This window comes from Paramisgurnus dabryanus, chromosome 14, assembly GCF_030506205.2.
Source record: "Paramisgurnus dabryanus chromosome 14, PD_genome_1.1, whole genome shotgun sequence".
NCBI lineage: Eukaryota > Metazoa > Chordata > Actinopteri > Cypriniformes > Cobitidae > Paramisgurnus > Paramisgurnus dabryanus.
Genome location: NC_133350.1, coordinates 6004778 through 6023345, shown reverse-complemented (window position 1 = coordinate 6023345; position 18568 = coordinate 6004778). Strand labels below are relative to the sequence as shown.

Here is an 18568-nt window from a genome sequence, read left to right as displayed (position 1 = left end):
CCTTGAAATCAGCACTGCTGCGTTCTCAAATCCATTCCACTTGGCTCATTCTGAGTCTATATAATGTAAACTCCATTTCGTGTTTTCAGTCCTTTCGCCCCTCTGTACTGCCGCGACGCGACACGACACGCCAAGGTAAACAGAACTTAGGCTACAAAAGCAAATATTTAATTAAAAGCCAACAGAATACAAGAAACTGACAGCTACTCCATTAAAAAAAATTCGACTCCCAGGTACCATGTGTGCGCTGTCTCAAGCTTGGAGGATGGCACTGGCTTTCAGACACGCGCAGTCGCGCGCACACACAAAACTTCTTGAACTGCGTGTAAGCACTGCATTAAGATATGTTTGTGCTTAAATATTTAAATCCGCAAGGCCTGAAAGCATGTTAGATGATAAACTTTTGTAACTATGCAGCTTAACGCGTTATTTCTCCCATAACGTTATATGTATTATGCGCACGCACTCACTCACGCACGCACACACACACACACACACACACACACACACAAAACATAAAAATTTGTTTTTGCTATGTTATGCTTTACTTTGCCTTTTAGTAAAAAAAAAACCCCTTACTTAATCTGGCATCATACTGATAATATCCCTAAATTGCTGATTCATGCTTGTACAATAAATTGCAGCACTAAAGAAAACCACACCAAGACCATTGCTTATACCTAATTTTTCAAAAACTCAAATCATAAAGTATTAAACTGTAGGATGTAACCCATTATACAATCAGCTACATACGCCTTCAGAAAAAAAGTTTGACCAAAACATTTAAATTTGTGTATAAGTTCTCTATCCTATAAATAAAAGACACAAAATATCACAAAATATCTGTATTCCTGGAACCATCCCACCTGTTATAAGCAAAATATTGCACCATTAGGTAATAGCGCTGCTCAAAGTACAAAGCAATAAGGTGTCTTAGATAAAACTGAGCGTTGTAAAAACAAAAGTGTCAGTGTTGTAGGGCATGTGCTATTGAGATGCTTGCTCCCTGGATCCTAGTTTTGGCCGTGGCCTCTCTGGCCTCCACTCAGACAGTGGAGGAACAAGCCAAGGCATTCCTACAAAAATTTGATGAGGATGCGTCTCGTCTCAGCTACCAGTATTCCCTTGCATCCTGGGCCTACAATACAGACATCTCCCAAGAAAACGCAGACAAAGAGGTAAGAGGTGCTTTATATAAAACCTTCTGCCCAATGTACGGATATTAAAAAAATCATCTCTTAAAGCTTTTAAAGTAGTTTTTAAAACTGTTGTTTTAAAATATATATATAATATTTGAAGAAAACACTGATAATGAACAGTGGCAACGGGACGTGTGTCCAATAATTTCTCTTTAACAGGCTGAGGCATATAGGACCTGGAGCGAGTACTACAGTAAGATTTCTGAGGAATCCAGTGCTTTTCCTATCGATCAGATCTCTGATCCAGAGATTAAATTCCAGCTCCGAAAGCTTCAAGATAAGGGATCAGGGGCCCTTTCACCTGACAAGGCCAGCCAAGTAAGTACAATATGCTGTTTGACAATAGCAACTCAACTCTCATAAAATTGTGAGGTTTTAATATGAAAATATTTATTATATAAAATATATTACATTATATATTAATATTACATAGCTTTAAAACACAATATGTAAGACTTATGCATAAAAACTTCACCTCCCATTGTTCCACGCACTTTATAGTGACATCAAGCTACACCTCTGTTGTTGTTGTTTAGCGACCTCTAGTGATAAAGGTTACATATTGCTATTATATGCAAAGAAACTAAAACTTTATTTGTTTTCTTTATTACAGCTTAGGAATATCTTATCAGATATGAGCACTATTTACAACACAGCAACTGTGTGTAAAATCGACGATCCCTCTGACTGTCAAACTTTGGAGCCAGGTATTTTCAGCAATACATCCCTTTCCTAATAAAAATAATTGTCTAATAAATATTTTTTCCCATTTTTCCTCACAATTCAAGTGAAATAATAAAACATTTCTTAAAATAATTAAATGCATAGTAAAATCATTTCACACAGACTCTTGAATAGAGCCCATCAAATATCATGTTAAGAAGTTGGCCAATTTGACTGACATCACACTACATGTTTTCTTCACCAGGTCTAGATAGCATTATGTCAAACAGCAAAGACTACTATGAACGTCTACATGTTTGGGAGGGCTGGAGAGTGGCTGCAGGGAAGAGGATGAGACCCCTGTATGAGGATTACATGGACCTGGAGAACGAAGCAGCCAGACTAAACAGTATGAACCATTAACAGCTTTGATTGTTCATAAAATTAAGCTGAAAAAGTTCTGAAATCTGATTTGTTAACCAAAGATTACGCTGACCATGGAGATTACTGGAGGGGGGATTATGAGACCACTGATGAGCCCAAATACAGCTACACCCGAGACCAAGTAATGGAAGATTCCAGGAGAATTTACAATGAGGTCGGTCCTAAAAAATGTCTTGCATCATTAATCTGAATCGAAAGTATAGACAGACATTTTGACTTGATTTACCAAACTCAATGGTGCTGTGATGTTTCAGATTTTACCTTTATACAAAGAGCTTCATGCTTATGTGAGAGCCAAACTGCAGAATGCTTATCCTGGTCACATCAAATCAGATGCTTGTCTTCCTGCACACCTGCTTGGTACTGTGTCATTGTTATAATAGGCCATTTTTAGAGATCAAGAAATTTTCAAAAATATCAAATATCTTAAAACTAGTTTCGATCACATACTTTACATTACAGGTGATATGTGGGGACGTTTTTGGACCAACCTTTATCCTCTCACCGTCCCATATCCTGAAAAGCCTGATATTGATGTGAGCTCTGCAATGGTGGCCCAGGTAACATGTGATAATTTTTTATTTCTGTACTTCACCCTGTTTTTTAGCTTATTTATCTTTTATCTTTGAATGCTTATAACACTCCAGGCTAAAGGTCCAGTTGATTAAAAATTAAATGAAATTTCCATCCTTTATCAATTTAATCGTTAGCTAGAGCAATTAAAGTGTTTGAGGATTATTAAGAAGCTGTATTGTTTTTAAATGTGTTTATCTTCTTCTCCTTACTTTCTAATGAATTTAAGGCATTATCAATTTCAGGGCTGGGATGAAATGCGACTGTTTAAGGAGGCTGAGAAATTTTTTATGTCTGTGAATATGCCAGCAATGTTTGACAACTTCTGGGAAAACTCAATGTTTGTAAAACCTAACGATGGAAGGAAGGTGGTGTGCCATCCTACCGCATGGGACATGGGAAACAAACAGGACTTCAGGTAGGGCTGATAATTCTGCATTACTTTTGGTCAAAATGCCTGATGATGTCATAATTTTGCATCATGTGCTCAGTGGTATTGCAAAAGCATTGCAAAAGGTCATAGGTTCGAACCCAGGGAACACATGTACTGATTAAAAAGAAATGTACTGTAAGTCACTTTGGATAAATGTAAATGTACATTTTAAGGCAAATCAAAAATTACATCAGTGTTTTATGTTATAGATTTATGTTTATATATATTAATTTTTGAAGAGAATAAAAAATAAAAAGTTTGGTTCCAAAACGCAATAAATCCATTTTGACTAATTTCTGTAAAAATCTGTTTTCTATACCATGCCATGTTATATTCATTTAGTTGACTAGTGGTATACACTGATTATAAAAATAAACATTAATGGCATTAATCAAAACAATTACTTTGTCATATTAAGAACACTGTCATTGCTGCTGTCATCCTTGGGACGTCATCGCTGAACTTTTTTGACAGCGATCAGCTGTAAAATGTTTTGGTCCTGCCTGATTTTCGTTGACTTCGTGTAAAATAATGGAAAGTTTTTCATAAGATCCCCTGGGGTCAATGTGTTAGCATGACAGAAGCTTGATGCTGTCGTGTGAGAACAAGCAACAGCCAGCATTTTTCCTTCGCCCAAGTGCTCGTAAATTATTCAATTTTGATGGCTTACGTTTCTTCCCCACCACAGAAAACCACCACAGGTTTATCAGTGCCATCAAAAGTATTATTTTGTTTTTGTTTATTGATCACGAAGTACAAAGTAGATGAAGAAAACTAGGATTCCGTGTGTATTCAAAGTACCGCTATTATTGTTTACAATGCGTGGAATGGTGCGCTGTGATTTGTTGATCGGATTTATTGCATTGTTCAGAGAAGGAGGACTGGCGTTTATCGCGGTTTGGGAAAAAAGGAATAACATGGCGGATATCGGATTTTGTACTTTTTAATACTGACCAGATACAATACTGATTTTGACCATAATTTTTTTTTAAATGCCGTTTATTGTGTTTTGGAACCAAAATCTTCAAATATCCATACCAGCGTTCACATTTTTGTCTTTCTTAAAGGGATAGTGTAAACAATTTTAAATCGGACGGTTATTCTGTCTTCATTAGTGTGATTAATACAAAAATCTGTACATTTAGCTCTCTATTACAAATATTTCTGCTCATATCATTAAAGAAACCTGATAACGGAACCAAAAATATATTTCAAGCTATGCATTTATCAGTATGTGTGTTCCCTGGGATTGAACCCATGACCTATGGCACTACTAACTGAGCTACAGGAACACTATTAAAACACTGTTGTTGTTGTTTTCAGGATCAAAATGTGCACTGAAGTGAACATGGATAATTTCTTGACTATTCACCATGAGATGGGGCATAACCAGTACCAGATGGCCTATCGTAACAATTTGTACCTGCTGAGAGATGGCGCTAATGAAGGCTTTCACGAGGCTGTGGGAGAGATCATGTCCCTCTCTGCGGCCACACCCTCTCACCTGAAGGCCTTGGGACTCCTACCTGCCGACTTCAGTGATGATTACGGTATAGTGTCACTGTAGACTGAGGGTATCTGGCTTCTTTTAAATAAAATAGCAAAAATAGAAGTGTTTGAACTAATACCAGCCAAAGGTACAATTAAAGGTCCCGTTCTGTATACCGCTGTTTTCACTGTCCTAAAAATGGGCTGATGTCTTCTTTGTTCTATGAAGTCCCTCCTTCAGAAATACGTATCGAGTTCTGATTGTGTCGCTTGTTTAGTGTGTTGTGATTCGACAGCAGCTTAGCTTATCAGAGCCGTTTGAGCCATAGCTGGTGACTGACGTATTCCTGTGGGCAAAGTTTAGTCAAAAACTGTTTTATTGACGTCATTCAATTGGGATGTATAGGGCTGTAGTCCAAACCGGCCGTTCGCTGTAGGCTTTGAAAGGGGACTTCTGTTAAAGAAAATATATTGCTTGGCAGTGAACTTTGAGCTTTATTATTTTACAGGTATTATTTATGCTATTATAGCAACATTACATACTAACTAAAGATTAAATAAATGGAATCAGAAAGAACGTGACCTTTGAAGGGGCCATGGGATGAAAATTTGACTTGTTCCATGTTTAAGTGCTATGATTGGGTCCCCAGTGCTTCTATCAACCTAGAAAATGTGAAAAAGATTAACCCAGTAACTTAGTTTTGATAAACCATTCTCTACAAGCACATGAAAAAATAGGTCGTTGAAATTTGGCTCTCCTTATGATGTCATAAGGAGCTCTTATTATAATAATACCACCCCTTAATCTGCACTATCCAACCACAGCACTGCCATTTAATGCAGAGAGAAGCACAATTGAGTTTTAATTGCAACAAACCACCATCATTGTGATCAGTGTTTGAATTTCATCAGCTCATTTGCATTTTAAAGGACACACCCAAAACGGCACATTTTTGCACACACCTACAAAGTGGGAATTTTAACATGCTATAATAAATTATCTATATGATATTTTGAACTAAAACTTCACATATGTGCTCTGTTTTTTTTTCGACATCTTAAAAAAGTCTTGTGCCATGGCTCCTTTCAGCTCTTACGTTTACAGACCCTTTGTAGAATGTAAAATGCTGGTATTAAAGGGGGAAAAAATAAGAGCGGTCAATACAAAATGCTGTTATTTAGTACAGCCCAGACAAAGCTATGTTTCCCAGATAAACAGTAAACTAAAGTGGCCGACAGGGGTCGCTGCACTGCAATGAACGAAAACGCATGCAACACTAGCAAGATATGAAAACGGCTTCATCAGTTTGACAACACGGCTGCTAAACAGACGTTTACCCTACTGAAAAATCCTGCTAAGACCAGCAAAAGCTGGTAGCTGGTTTTTGCTGGTTTAAGGTTGCAGTAGCTGGTTTAAGCTGTTCCTCCCAGCCTGGCAAAGCTGGTCAAGCTGGTGGGTCAGCTTGTCTTCCAGCCTGGCCAGCTAAGTCCAAAGAAAGTGACCAAAAACAGCTTGATCAGCTTAAAAAGTAACCAAAACACAGCTAGACCAGCTTGCTACACCTGGGAAACCAGCTAAAACCAGCTCACCAGCTTATGCTGGTCTTAGCTGGATTTTTCAGTAGGGAACTCTGCTAAATGCCTAAATGTAAACAACTGTTTATATGTTTTGTAATAGTTGTTCACTAGTCTTGTTTGATTAAATCTTGTTTTGTTTCAATTGGCCTTTAGAAAAAACTTCCAGGACTATATGTAGCCTAAACATCTGTTGTGAGAAATAGCTTTTTCAGGGCAGTACTACATAAAAAACGGCAATTTATATAAGTATTCTCTTAAATACAAACATTTTGCACATTATGCAAGGGTAACTGATGTGAACTTATAATGCTCTGTCATGTAGTGTGCCAGCGACCTCATCTCAAATTTATACTTGACAAAAACATATTTTCCGTTAAAATGATATTCATTTAAGAAAATATTCGCTTGAGGAATTTATGGAAAAAAACACACCTGGTTGTATATTGAAGAACAAACTAAATAAAAGCTGTTACATCAATCTTTGCATCTTATTAGCTGTTTATAGGAGAATTGCAGTCGGTAGACTCTCTTGCAAAACACATAGAAGGAAAAAGCAGATGATGTTTTTGATAAAAAGTGACATTTACATTTTAAACCAATTTCACTGGTTTGCGAACTACATGCAGTTTAAAAATGTTTCTCAGATATTTGTAATAATAAACTGCAAAAACTCATGCTTATCACGCATTGATTTGGCTTTCTTGTTATTTCTTTCTTGTTAACTTTAAAAAAAAAAGTAGGAACTTGAAGAAAGTCATAAACAACGTCTAATTTCGAAAGCTGCGTCCTCCGCATAAGTCATAGAGATTTATTATTTTAGGTTTAATAGGTCCCACGTGGAATAAATGCTCAATGTGTAATGTTGTTCTCAAATGAGACATCCTCAATGACGTATGCAACTGACGAAGTTTTTTTTAATTGCATAATGTCATTAAATACAAAAATCACACTTTGCTCAATGCCACATAAACAAGACGTAGGCTATTAATCACATGTGTTACCAGAGAAGAAGAAAAAAGAAGAGAGAAAAAGAGTACAAATAAATAAAGTACTTTTAAAAATACTACATGTTTTCAATGCTTTTTTTGTTTTTGACTTTTTTCAAAGTGGTACGGTATATTTTGAAATCATTCATAAAATGGTTTCGAAGATTTGGGGCCATTTTGTTTTGTGTATATGGTACTTTCCTAATACAATAAATCACTGTATAAAATATTGTTCATATTTGGCCAAGAGGATGCGCATCGTTCAAAATAAAATGTGTGTATGACTTGGCAAAAATCCAAATGGCAAATGACACCAAAGTACCGGGAGAGCGCTTCAGAAGCTTTGTTCTAGTGGTAATTTGTCCGTTTTTGTGAAGTTTTACTAATATATTAATTATTTTGTTATATATGTAAGATGGAGTACTCCAAATAAATCTACCTTATGTATGTTTAAATACAACAATAAATATTTAGAGATTTTTTTATTGTTGGTTGACTCAATCTGTGAGTCCTTTTTGTTAACCTCAATCTAACGGAAACATTTTGCATCCGCAGAGACAGACATTAACTTCCTGTTAAAGCAGGCGCTTACCATCGTTGCTACTCTGCCCTTCACCTACATGTTGGAGGAGTGGAGGTGGCAAGCGTTTAAAGGGACCATCCCAAAAGATGAGTGGATGCTGCGCTGGTGGGAAATGAAGTGAGTGAGAGCAATCATCATAATAAGACAACTTCAAACTATGACATCATTCTCAGTTACATAATTACTCACCATAACCTTGCCACAGGAGAGAGCTAGTAGGTGTAGCTGAGCCTGTGCCCCGGGACGAGTCATACTGTGACCCACCTGCCCTTTTCCATGTGTCTGGGGATTATTCCTTCATAAGGTAATATGTTTGATGTATGAACCCGAAACAGCACTTAAACAAGGTCAAAGAGCAAAGCAATGAAAAACCACAGTAAATAAATTTATTCAATGGAGACAATCTTGAATCCTGACAGAAAATTTTTCTTTATAGCATGTATTATTATTATTTGTACCAAATACAAGTAAACTGATTTCCACACTTTACACTAAAGCCACCATTTATCTGTTTCTCATACAGGTACTTTACTAGAACAATATATCAGTTTCAGTTCCAAGAGGCATTGTGTAAGGCAGCTGGACACACCGGCCCGCTTTACAAATGTGACATTACAAACTCAACTGAAGCCGGCGACAAACTTAGGTATGCGGAACGTTTTGTCTCTCTTATTATTTGGTTTGTTGCCTCTGGCTTACTTTTCTCTGATACCTCCACTGCAGACAAATATAATCGCTGTAAATTAACAGTGGCATTACGATCCACAGGCACATGCTTGAGTTAGGCCGATCCATGTCTTGGACCCGTGCCCTTGAGGAGGTTGCAAGAACCACAAAGATGGATTCCCAACCTCTGCTAAATTACTTCAGCACTCTCTTGGAATGGCTAAAGCAGGAGAACCAGAAAAACAACAGATTGACACACTGGAACGTCAACCGTGACCAATGTCAGTTTTTCATATACACATATTCTTTTAATGCCACAGGTGCCAAAGGTGCAATGGGGACTTATAGGGGACTAATAGTGGTGAGACTTATGGTCCTTTTCCATTACATTGTACCCCATGGTTTGGTTTGGGTTAGGTCGTGTCAGCTCACCTCATTTTGGCCTGGTTAGCTTTTTGGTTAGTAACACTTTGGAGTGCGAGGGATTATAGATGTGTCGTTTTATTTGCGCTGAAATCATACATGTGAGAGCGTCGTTGGAATGCTATACATCCCCATACATTAGTGTTGTAGTTCTCGAGACCGGTCTCGGTCTCAAGACCACTTTTTAAAGGTCTTGGTCTCGTCTTGGAATCGACCGCATTTTTACTCAGTCTCGTCTCGGTCTCAGACAAAGAGGACTCGGAAATTTAATTCAAGACCGGTCAAGACCACAACTGATGGCACACTGCAAAAAATTATTTTCAAGAAAAAAAATGTTTTACTTTAGTATTTTTGTCTTGTTTTCAGTAAAAAATTCTAAAAATTCTCAAATTAAGATGTTTTTTCTTGATGACAAAAACGACCCAAGAAAATAAGTCTAGTTTTTAGAGCAAAAATATCAAATTTAAGTGATTTTGTGCATAAAACAAGCAAAAAAAATTGGCAATGGGGTAAGCTAATTTTTCTTGAATTTTTCTTGAATTTAGTGAAAGGTTCAAGATTTTTTTGCTTGTTTTATGCACAAAATTACTTACATTTGATATTTTTGCTCTAAAAACTAGACTGTTATTTAGTTATGTTTTAGGACTAGATGGAACAATCCCCTAAATATAAGACCTGAGGTATAAGTGTTGACAATTCCTCCATCAGTAATTTCCCTGCTGTGATGGTGGCTGAATGGGCTGCGACTGGGGTTTTGCTTCATTGGGGTCATCAGGTGGGCACCCTCCTTCTCTGGTGTTTCGATGATAGGCCCACGACACCTCCAGAGGGCTCATCGGCACCGCCTGGCGTCCCAGGTGTGCCCCCCTCTGCTTTTACCCCTTACGTGCAACAGGTGTTATTCGGGGCCCAGCTGGAGTCTCCCCTTTTCATCCAAAGCCACAGACTTGCTTCTTCTGCTGCACCTGAAAGTGTTTTAATGGCTTGGCGTAGGATTTGGCCACGCACTCCCAATTCCTTAAGCAGCCTGATGGTTGACTTACCCACAAAGCCTCTGCAACCGACTTCGACTGGGCAAACCTTGGCTTTCCATCCACGTTGTTCAGCATCAGCTGCCAACTCAGTGTACTTTATACTCTTGCGTTCAAATGCCTCCTCTACAGCAGCCTCCCAGGGAACGGTAAGCTCTATGATGTACACGATATGGAGTGAGGGGGACCAGAGCACAAGGTCTGGTCTGAGGTTTGTTGTGGCAATCTCAGAAGGGAAGAAGAGCCTTTGGTTCAGATCTACTACCAACTTCCAGTCTCGAGCCCTTCCGAGCTGTCCGATGTCCGATGTTATCTGGACTGTGGCTGTCTTTGCACCTTCTCGGACGAACTCTCTTACGTATGAAGGATGGAATGATAGAGAAGGCAGGGCATTGACCTTTATTCGTCTGCTTTCCAAGGTATCTGCTAGGCACTTCAAAACATGATTGTGCCGCCAGGTATAGCGGCCTTGTGACAAGCTTGTTTTACAGCCAACCAAAATGTGCTTGAGGTTTGCGGGGGATGGACAGAGGGGGCACGTCGGGTCTTCTCCGTACCACTGGTTGAGGTTTGAGGGGGAAGGCAGGACATCATACGTTGCACGTAAGATGAAGCTGATGTGAAATGCATTCATGCCCATTAGCTCCCTCCAAGAGAACTTTCTCCTCTCAACACCTTCCCATCTCATCCACTGTCCTTGCTTCGCTTGTGAGACTGCTTTTGCACATCTCGTTGCCTGTTCCTGTCGACGCACCTCCTCAACAACCAACTGTCGGCGCTGAGCTGGAGCTGCCTTATGCCACGATGGTCTGCTCTCTCCCAGGCCGAGGCCTCCTCTCCCCTGTTGCACATTGCCAATAATGTCTCTGTGCCTAAGGTCTGACTTTGCCTGGTGAGTAGCTGCCGCTGGGTTCCATTTCCTTCCGGTCACCAGGGTATGAGCCTTTTGGGAAACACATGGGTCACGGGACTCTGTTAGTGTCATTTCCAGCCTTACCTTAGAACACTTATACTCTTCTGTAAGGCTGGAAACAGGAATCTCCAAGATATCTCTTCCATACAGCCCGATATTGGTAAAGCATCTGGGAAGTCCCAACCATTTTTTGGCAAATGAGCTGACCAACCTCTCCAGTTTTTCTACCTTTGAGATTGGGACATCGTAGATGGTAAGAGGCCACCTCAGCCTGGGTAGTAGCCCAAATTGAAGGCACCACAGCTTTAATCTGCCGGGCAGCATGGTCTTGTTGATATTCTCTAGACCGCACATGGTGTCCTGCCTAAGCCTGTCTAGTTGCTCTGTGTCCTTGAGGGTGGCATGGTACCAGCGACCAAGACTCTTGACTGGCTTCTCTGCCACTGTTGGTATAGGCTCCTTGCCCACATAAAACCGATGTTCCGTCAGCTTTCCCTTGACGATCGAAATGCTCCTGGACTTGCTTGGCTTTATTTCCATCCGGGCCCAGTGAATGTTCTCATGTAGCTTGTTCAGCAGCCGCCTAGCACAAGCCTTGGTAGTGGTGAGGATGGTCATATCATCCATATAGGCTCTGATAGGAGGGAGACGAAGACCAGATTTGATCTTCTGACCACCTACTACCCACCGAGATGCGCGGATGATGACCTCCATTGCCATCGTGAATGCTAAAGGTGAGATGGTACATCCTGCCATTATTCCTATTTCTACCTGTTGCCATGCTGTGGTACAATCGTCAGTTGTCAGGCATAGTTGTAAGTCTTCAAAATAGGATTTAACAAGGCTGGTGATTGCTTCTGGGACACTAAAATATTGGAATGCAGCCCAAAGGAGATTATGTGGAACTGACCCAAAGGCATTTGCTAGGTCCAAAAACACAACATGGAGTTCTCTTCCATCCTTTTTTGCAGTTTGGATTTGATTCCATATCATGCTTGTATGCTCTAAGCAACCTGAGAAGCCTGGGATCCCTGCTTTCTGCACTGTGGTATCGATGTAGTGGTTCTTTACCAGGTATGCTGTTAGCCTGTGAGCCACTACACTGAAGAAGATTTTTCCTTCAACATTCAGGAGGCTTATTTGGCGGAACTGGCTGATGTCCACAGAGTCCTTTTCTTTCGGGATTAAGACACCTCCTGCCCTCCTCCATGCAGTTGGAATTGCTTGTTTCTTCCACGCTACTTTCATCAGTCTCCAGAGAAAACGCAATACCTCTGGTGTGTTCTTATAAAGCCGGTATGGGACTCCATTGGGCCCAGGGGAGGATGCAGCTCTTGCCCGTCGTACAATTCTCTCCACTTCGCTCCACCTGGGGGGGCTGGCATCCAGCTGATGCTCTGGGGAATGTATCGGCGGCATATCAGGTGGAACAATTATCTGTCTACTTCGCTGGCTATCAGTGTAACTCTGTTTCAGGAAATTTTCCAGATCTTTCTGTGATGCTTTGAGTTTGCCACTTTTTTCCTTTGTAAAAAGTTTTTTTACAAACTTGTAGGGGTCCCCGAAAAAGTTTGATCTCGTTTGTTCCTTCGTTTTTCGTCTCCTCCTCAGATTCTCTGCTCTCCTCAAGATTGCCAGTCGGTTCTTAATTTCTGCCTGTAGCAGGTTAATTCCCTCCTTCTCCTCATCTGGAGCTTTTCTCCATTGTTTTTTAAGCTGCCTTCTTTCCTTGACTAACTGTTCTATCTCCTGCTGTCTCCTGGACTTCGTCATGGTGGGTGACGTTTTCTTCCTCTTTTCTGTCGTCCCAAAGCGCTCTGCACCGTAGTTGTAAATCATGTCTCCCATTCGCTCTAACTTCTTAATTGCAGCTCCCTTCATTTGTCCCAAGAGGTTACTGATGTCGGTGTCGATTGTCTTCCATTCCTTTTTCTCACAGGATTTTGGCCACTTGACTTGTGGCTTTCGCCCCTGGCTCTTGTTCTCGATTGAAGGCTGCGGCAGGTTGGGATGGTGAGGCACCACTATGCTCGGATCCTCGTCTTCCTCTCTAACAGGGGGATTGATGTTCGGCAGACTTTGGTTTTGTTCCTGCTGCTGAACTTCACTTGACTTATTCGACCGGCTTCGCAAGAAGTAGCGGTCAATGCGAGTTCCCTGTTGCTCTGACTGCAAGCACTTTTTCAAGCCTTGATGTCTTCTCAGGCCTGCATAGGATGTTTCCTTGGTCCAGCCGCATCTACAACTTTGGAGCTTAATTCCTGGAGTAGATGTTGTCGTCTCAGGTATCTTATTGATCATCTTTCTCGTTGTCTGTTTCGTTCCTGGGTCAGTAACCATGTAGTCTGTCAGTGAGTCATCATCCTCCCCCGCTCTCGCTGACTCTGGGGGTGTTTTCTTCCTTGAACTTTTTGTAGCCAGAGCTGGGTGGGACCTGTACACTAATAGTGCCAAATCCCTCCAACCCCAGGGAGCTAACCTGGGGCAGGCCCGTTGGGGTCTTTCCCTCCTGTCAGCTGTCTTTCCAGGCTGTCACCGGGTCTTTCATTAGTTGCCAGCTGCTCTCTTCACAGCAGTCACTGGATGGATCCAGATGATCAGTTATGTTTTAGGACTAGATGGAACAATCCCCTAAATATAAGACCTGAGGTATAAGTGTTGACAATTCCTCCATCAGTAATTTCCCTGCTGTGATGGTGGCTGAATGGGCTGCGACTGGGGTTTTGCTTCATTGGGGTCATCAGGTGGGCACCCTCCTTCTCTGGTGTTTCGATGATAGGCCCACGACACCTCCAGAGGGCTCATCGGCACCGCCTGGCGTCCCAGGTGTGCCCCCCTCTGCTTTTACCCCTTACGTGCAACAGGTGTTATTCGGGGCCCAGCTGGAGTCTCCCCTTTTCATCCAAAGCCACCGACTTGCTTCTTCTGCTGCACCTGAAAGTGTTTTAATGGCTTGGCGTAGGATTTGGCCACGCACTCCCAATTCCTTAAGCAGCCTGATGGTTGACTTACCCACAAAGCCTCTGCAACCGACTTCGACTGGGCAAACCTTGGCTTTCCATCCACGTTGTTCAGCATCAGCTGCCAACTCAGTGTACTTTATACTCTTGCGTTCAAATGCCTCCTCTACAGCAGCCTCCCAGGGAACGGTAAGCTCTATGATGTACACGATATGGAGTGAGGGGGACCAGAGCACAAGGTCTGGTCTGAGGTTTGTTGTGGCAATCTCAGAAGGGAAGAAGAGCCTTTGGTTCAGATCTACTACCAACTTCCAGTCTCGAGCCCTTCCGAGCTGTCCGATGTCCGATGTTATCTGGACTGTGGCTGTCTTTGCACCTTCTCGGACGAACTCTCTTACGTATGAAGGATGGAATGATAGAGAAGGCAGGGCATTGACCTTTATTCGTCTGCTTTCCAAGGTATCTGCTAGGCACTTCAAAACATGATTGTGCCGCCAGGTATAGCGGCCTTGTGACAAGCTTGTTTTACAGCCAACCAAAATGTGCTTGAGGTTTGCGGGGGATGGACAGAGGGGGCACGTCGGGTCTTCTCCGTACCACTGGTTGAGGTTTGAGGGGGAAGGCAGGACATCATACGTTGCACGTAAGATGAAGCTGATGTGAAATGCATTCATGCCCATCAGCTCCCTCCAAGAGAACTTTCTCCTCTCAACACCTTCCCATCTCATCCACTGTCCTTGCTTCGCTTGTGAGACTGCTTTTGCACATCTCGTTGCCTGTTCCTGTCGACGCACCTCCTCAACAACCAACTGTCGGCGCTGAGCTGGAGCTGCCTTATGCCACGATGGTCTGCTCTCTCCCAGGCCGAGGCCTCCTCTCCCCTGTTGCACATTGCCAATAATGTCTCTGTGCCTAAGGTCTGACTTTGCCTGGTGAGTAGCTGCCGCTGGGTTCCATTTCCTTCCTTATTTTCTTGGGTCGTTTTTGTTATCAAGAAAAAGCATCTTAATTTAAGAATTTTTTGATATTTTTACTGAAAACAAGACAAAAATACTAAGAATTTTTTTCTTGAAAATCATTTTTTGCAGTGCATATCACAAATGTAATTTTATGCAGTTTATTCAAGTTTGGCATATGATGTTGGCATTGTTTAGGCATTGTTTAAGTTTCTCCCAATGACAATTTTTCAAATTTTATTACTATAAAAACCTGCATTGTGTTAAGTGGATGGCAAGCCATGGAAAGACCATTAAATGGTTAAGTTCATTTCAGCTCTTTAGTGTTTGTTCACTTTTATTTGCTTATAGACAAAGATAAATTCCCACATATCTGCAATGCCTCTGATTATTTTATCAACTTCTCTGATGGCGCACGCACACGCACGCACGCACACAGACAAGAAGTGCCTAATCATATGCATATTCCACATTTTATAAGTGTTTTAATGCAGTGACTTTCAATGGTCTTGGTCTTGGTCTTGACTTGGTCTCGGCCTGTCTTGGTCTTGTCTCGGTCTTGGCCTGTCTTGGTCTTGGTCATGACTTGGTCTCGGTTTAGGTGGTCTTGACTACAACACTACCATACATTCATGTATTAACAAAAATAGATGTTTGAACATCGCGTTTATCACTACCTCTGTCTCGCATGACAGATTCTGTACAAGCACCTGTGGCGTCAGTCGATGCGCTCTGCTGAGCCTCATTTAAGTTGCATTGGAGCATGCAGACGTGCGCGTCGCGAATGTGCCGCCACAAACTGCAAGTCTAGAAAAAAAAATGGTATGGTGTTCCTGATTCACATCCTGTGGATGTTTTTCATCGCTAAAAGGGAGTTTGGGAACTTACAGCAAAGCACAGATGACAACAGGGTTACTCGCAAGCTAGCATGAAGGTAAAGCTAATCTTTTACATTATAGCGATGATGCTGGTAGTGACGATTCTCTCAGACCAATCAGTGACCTACAGTGTTTTCGTGTCACGTTTTGGTATCAGCTCGGGCCTCTTGGAACCCCGACCGAGGTGGTACAGTACTAAAAAAAGTCGGGTTCTACGTACTGTACCCAGTGAAAAAGCTCACAAAAGTAAGCTGACCCAAACGGTGGCGTGGGTTACTATGCAATGGAAAAGCACCATTAGTCCACAGTTTACCCCTCCCTTTTGAAACGCATAGTAAAGCTACGGTAGCCGCCACAGGAAAAAACAAGTTATCATCTGAGACAACCTAGTAACAAAAATGCGATCTATAAAATAGTTTGACTGTTTACGGCAAAAATGGCAATTCCTATGTAAGGGAAAAGATGCTGTATATAGATAAAAGCGGCTCATTCTAAGAGAATAAAAATAATACAGTTCTTTTTTAAGGTCTTAATACACCACTGATAATATAGTTATGAATTTTATATTGCATTTCTGTCAAGAGATCCTTCTTAAAAGTCTCACATTGCCCCTTTAAGTGATTTAATAATATCACACATACAAATACCTTACAATTACAATATAAGGGATTTTTAGCATAATGAACAGCGTTATTATAAACCAATTGTTGCATTTATTAAAACTATATATTTACTGTATTATACAGATTCAGAAAATGCTTTTAAGGTCAGAATAAGTCTAAAAGCTGCCATGGGAGGTGACGCCGTAAGTCCATTAAAATTTTAAACAAACATATATTTATGGATATAAAGGGAATATAACACTGTGTAATGTTTTTTTTCCAGTACACTTGGAATTCAAATGAAATGTATCTCTTTAAGTCCACAATGGCTTTTGCTATGCGCAAATACTACTTGGAAGAAAAGGGCCAAGAAATGAATTTCATGTAAGTAATGTGTATTTGCTTCCTCCACTCAGTACATATTACAGAATAATGCCCATGAATAATTTTTCTGATGAAATAATGAATTTCTTTACATGCAGGTCAGAAAATATCTACACATACAAAGAAACGCCTAGAATCTCATTTTATTTTGTGGTGATGGACCCAACCACACCAGGCCTGATTATTCCTAAAGCAGAAGTGGAGGCGGCTATACGGTATTATCATGCTGCAACAATTTAGAACAAATATTAAATATTTAATTAATAATAAATAATTATTATTCGTATCATTCCATAATAGTAATTTTAATAAAAATATATATATATATTAAAGGTGGGGTGCATGATTTTTGAAAAACACTTTGGAAAAGGGAGTCGGGCTTAGTACCAAAACACACGCCAATCAGTATTAAGGGGCGTGTCTACTAACCGACATCGCTGCCTGGGTTGCCTATGTGTGGGGCAGGACTATCAAAAGAAGGTCCAGATTCTATTGGGGTAGGGGCGTGTTTGTTTAGGTGATTTCAAATGTCAACATTGGCTTTCAGAGATCATGCACCTTTAATTTACAATATTCATGAAATGTAAAACACAAAACTTTTACACTTAAAAAAGTAAGTTACCTTTTTTCCTTACAATTTTGTGTTAATTCAACTTATTTATTATATAATAAATGTTAGTTTAGTAAAAAATACATTTTTATTTTTGGGTGAACTATCCCTTTTACTGAACTGCTGAACACATTTTAAAAATACATTTGAATGTTTTAGAACTGGTCACACGAACATCAAATGAAGTCATGATTTCTAGAGAAAAAAAAATTTTTAGTGACCACAAAAATTCCCTTGCATAATGGCATGCGGTCTGTCACAGGCTTTCAAGAGGACGTATCAACAGTGCATTTCTACTCAGTGATGAAACAATGGAATTTGTTGGGCTGATGGCAACTTTGGCCCCACCAAAGGAGGAAAAGATCACAGTTTGGCTGGTGGTGTTCGGTGTGGTAATGGGACTAACAGTATTTGTGGGGATCTACCTTGTTATCTCAGGAATATTCAATAGGAGGAAGTACGTATTAAAGGGGAAGCACCAAATTAATGACTCAATATTTTTGTGAATGCAGAATATAGCCAGCTCCACAAAATTATTACCATAGATCATTATGATGCATTTAATTCATGTTCCTTTTTTCGTGTTTTCAAGTTACATTTCTAAAACCTGATTTGACTAATAAGAAACCATTGACTTAATGTGCAAAATTTGATTGGAATTCTTTATTTCCTATTTTCTCAGGAAAGCTAAGAAGGTTGAGGACACCACAAACCCATATGAGAATGCAGATAAAGGGCAAGTGAACAAAGCCTTTGAAGATGTTGAACAAACAGGATTCTAAAGAAATTGAAGTTATCAAACCTAACAGGTTTTCTGTAACATCAGAATGGATCAAAAAGCTTTTACACCAAGAAATATGGAGACTTTTTTATATAATTTAATGAATAAAATACTTTTTCACAAATACATTTAGATTTCAAATGGAAAATAAAAAACAAATGTTTATAGTTCAATATTTTAAATACGTTAGAAAGACCCAAGGTGTTTTTTTTACAGATGTTCTTGTTAATAGTTTAATAAACATAATAAACAACAATATATTAAAAATAAAATGTAAAAAGAATTGTCAGTTTCAAAGTCGTTGAACAGAAAAGTAAAAAAAATAAATGCATACTGTAAATATTTAAAAAAGTTCTTGATTCTGATTGGTCAATGGCTGTGTTATATACGGCTGACCGCTGCAGCCAACAATTGCAG

At 40.2% G+C, this 18568-nt stretch overlaps 1 protein-coding gene across 1 annotated transcript; it reads left to right on the top strand.

Annotated features, from left to right (window-relative positions):
- Positions 1-879: 879 nt before the first annotated feature.
- ace2 (angiotensin I converting enzyme 2) lies at positions 880-18434 on the top strand. The gene is made up of 18 exons (XM_065241119.2): positions 880-1178; positions 1359-1517; positions 1813-1906; positions 2128-2271; positions 2348-2460; positions 2561-2666; positions 2769-2866; positions 3125-3297; positions 4636-4862; positions 7920-8064; positions 8153-8251; positions 8471-8593; positions 8716-8894; positions 16521-16579; positions 16660-16760; positions 16859-16975; positions 17633-17827; positions 18053-18434. The coding sequence occupies exons 1-18, from the start codon at positions 996-998 to the stop codon at positions 18150-18152; spliced, it is 2415 nt and encodes an 804-aa protein (XP_065097191.1). The 5' UTR covers positions 880-995; the 3' UTR covers positions 18153-18434.
- The last annotated feature ends 134 nt before the right edge of the window (positions 18435-18568 follow it).